Source organism: Bos mutus, chromosome 13, assembly GCF_027580195.1.
Source record: "Bos mutus isolate GX-2022 chromosome 13, NWIPB_WYAK_1.1, whole genome shotgun sequence".
Classification (NCBI taxonomy): domain Eukaryota; kingdom Metazoa; phylum Chordata; class Mammalia; order Artiodactyla; family Bovidae; genus Bos; species Bos mutus.
The window spans coordinates 44,174,098-44,177,476 of NC_091629.1; the positions used below are offsets into that span (position 1 = coordinate 44,174,098).

Below are 3,379 nucleotides of genomic sequence, written 5' to 3' on the forward strand. Positions count from 1 at the left end.
GGTACTCATCAGATCAGATCAGTCACTCAGTCGTGTCTGACTCTTTGCGACCCCATGAATCACAGCACGCCAGGCCTCCCTGTCCATCACCAACTCCCAGAGTTCACTGAGACTCACCTCCATCGAGTCAGTGATGCCATCCAGCCATCTCATGCTCTGTTGTCCCGTTCTCCTCTTGCCCCCAATCTCTCCCAGCATCCGAGTCTTTTCCAATGAGTCAACTCTTTGCATGAGGTGGCCAAAGTACTGGAGTTTCAGCTTCAGCATCATTCCTTCCAAAGAAATCCCAGGGCTGATCTCCTTCAGAATGGACTGGTTGGATCTCCTTGCAGTCCAAGGGACTCTCAAGAGTCTTCTCCAACATCACAGTTCAAAAGCATCAATTCTTCGGCGCTCAGCCTTCTTCACAGTCCAACTCTCACATCCGTACATGACCACTGGAAAAACCATAGCCTTGACTAGACGAACCTTTGTTGGCAAAGTAATGTCTCTGCTTTTGAATATGCTATCTAGGTTGGTCATAACTTTCCTTCCAAGGAGTAAGTGCCTTTTAATTTCATGGCTGCAGTCAGCATCTGTAGTGATTTTGGAGCCCAGAAAAATAAAGTCTGACACTGTTTCCACTGTTTCCCCATCTATTTCCCATGAAGTGATGGGACCAGATGCCATGATCTTCATTTTCTGAATGTTGAGCTTTAAGCCAACTTTTTCACTCTTCATGTGGATACTCATACATGTCACTAAAATGATGAATAATTGAGGCCCAACCTTGATCTGGATCCAGTTTTCTTAATCCTGCCTAGGTCGGAGCAGAAAAAAATGGGAGATGATTTTGAGTTTCTTTTCAGGAGTCACACATGAGATGTTCAAGGTGCAGCAAGCTGAGATATCGCAGACTGTGTCACCTGGGGAAACACTCACTCTGAGTTGCAGCATACCAGATTCATTTCCAAATGGACCCGTCTTATGGTTCAAGGGGACTGGACCAAATCGTGAATTAATTTATAATTTTCAAAGAGGTCTCTTTCCCAGAGTAAACCAAATTGGAAACATGGCCAAAGCTGGCAACAAAGACTTTTCCATTCGCATCAGTGAAATCTCTCTTAAAGATGCTGGCACATACTTCTGTGTGAAGTTCAAAGAGGGAAATCCTGACATAGAGTACCAGTCAGGTCGGGGCACCAAGGTGACTGTCACTGGTGAGTTTGACCTTTCCACTTTCTGTCATGTGATATTGTGACAGTAATAATGTCCTCTAGTCATTGAACAACTACATTCTGCTAGATATTGTCAAAGGTACAGTGTACACTTAATCTTGTCATTCTCTCAGAAACCTGTGATTTAAATTTTTTATGGGAGGAGAATCTGAGAGTTAGAAAGGTTGATGAGTGATGAGAGATATCTTGTTTAACATTCCAACATTCAACCCATGCCCCATAGCTAGGCTAAACCAATTAAGGTAATTTCATGTCCCCTACTGGCAGGTGACTCAGATGAGACAGACTTAAGTCAATTTGTGTCCATAAGAGAAATCTGGGAAACTAATACAATTTTCTCCCCTGTTGGCTAGGAATAAGAAATAATTTTGTCCCGGATACTCCAGGCAGACATTTTTTGGCCACGAGGGGAACCAACTTGAATAAAAATCTACTCTAGAGAAGTGCAAAAATGTAAAGTATGTGGGTTGACAACATTGAATATCCGTGTTGCTCCTGATTCCAACCCCACCTCTGGACCGTCAATTATAGAAGAGAAAACCTCTCCTTTAAGCCTGTTTGCTAAAGTCAGCACTGTCCTAATGGATGACAGCTGATAAAGAGCATCCACAGAGCACTGAAGCACAATTTCCAATCAGTTTTTTCTGCTTCTAAAGTCTTACTGTATTTGTTTGTCTATTTTATTATGACCTCTGAGCAATACCCAGCCCGAGGAATGATTAAATTGGTGATATGAAAACATTACTGTTTATTGGGCATCTGCTATATCCCAAACACTTTCCCTATATTATTATAGTTACCTGTGTAGCAACTTGAGCATAACAATGCTTGTCCTCACTGCACAGATGAGTAAACTGAAACTCAAGGAGATTCAGGAGTACAGACAATAGGGAATAGAGGTGAGGTTGGTCTGGGCTCTCTTCAGTATGCTTTATATTAGTGGAGAACCTTTTCTTACAAGGAGGAGGAATTTAATACATTAGTTTAATGACCCTCCCCTCCTTCAAAGAAAAGAAAGGAGCTGCGTGATCCTGTACTTGAGGAGAGTTCTAGCTTCCTCATGTGTTCAAGGCACGAATCAAGAACAAAAAGTCTGAATTTGGGCTCACAGGCTCCAAGGCTCTTACTCTCTGAAGTTCAGCTCTATCGCTTCCTATATTTGTCTTTCTTGCTTGTATGTAGGCCTTGCTGCTGCTGCTGCTGCTAATTCGCTTCAGCCGTGTCCGACTCTGTGCAACCCCATAGACGGCAGCCCACCAGGCTCCCCTATCCCTGGGATTCTCCAGGCAAGAACACTGGAGTGGGTTGCCATTTCCTTCTCCAATGCATGAAAGTGAAAAATGAAAGTGAAGTCGCTCAGTCATGTCCAACTCCTAGCGACCCCATGGACTGCAGCCCACCAGGCTCCTCATTCCATGGGATTTTCTAAGCAAGAGTACTGGAGTGGGTTGCCATTGCCTTCTCCTAGGTAGGCCTTACCAATCCAATAAAGAAAACATTGACATTCATTCCCTCATCTCAGCAACCAGCATGGGAAGAGAGCTCCTTTTTCCCCAGACTCCACAAATGAGTCCCAGAGAATCGCTCAAATTTGCCTTTCCTGTGCCTTTTACTTGCTCATAACTGCAAAGGAGAGGAGGTATCAGGTAGAAAAATCATCAACCCATTGAAACAAGTGCTTAACAGACTGAAAGCAACATGTGTCTGCCTCAAGGTCTGGATTCTTCCTTTAATGTAGAAGAACGTTGAGACCCAGAGTCTGGAAGGTACACAGGCAGTTCTCTCACTCCCATAATCCTTTAGGTTTGTGGCTTTGCCTTCTTCCTAATAAGACCTCAGTTAGAGTGGAGGTGGAGGTGTGCATGAGGATGATTTAGATGGAAATTATCGTGAATGAGTTCAATTTCCCTATTAAAGTACAAATAGGTACCATTTAGACATGGTAAATGAAAAGTACACATACATACAGTTTTTAAATACTCAGCTAAGTATAGATTTGCTGTAACTAATTGTTGCAATTTTAGGGTTTAAAACAACAGGAATAGACTTATGCGAATCGCATGACAGTGTGAGGAGCCCCACAAACCTACTTGCCAGTGAAATTGGCAAAAAAAAATAACAATAATTAATTAATTAAAGGAGTGACATTAGCAATAGAGCAG

The 3,379-nt window shown here is 42.8% G+C and overlaps 1 protein-coding gene across 1 annotated transcript; it reads left to right on the forward strand.

Moving 5' to 3' along the window:
* The first annotated feature begins 826 nt into the window (after nt 1–826).
* On the forward strand, nt 827–1,240 carry SIRPD (signal regulatory protein delta). Its single transcript, XM_070382022.1, has one exon. The coding sequence runs from the start codon at nt 827–829 to the stop codon at nt 1,238–1,240; it is 414 nt and encodes a 137-aa protein (XP_070238123.1).
* Nucleotides 1,241–3,379: the final 2,139 nt, after the last annotated feature.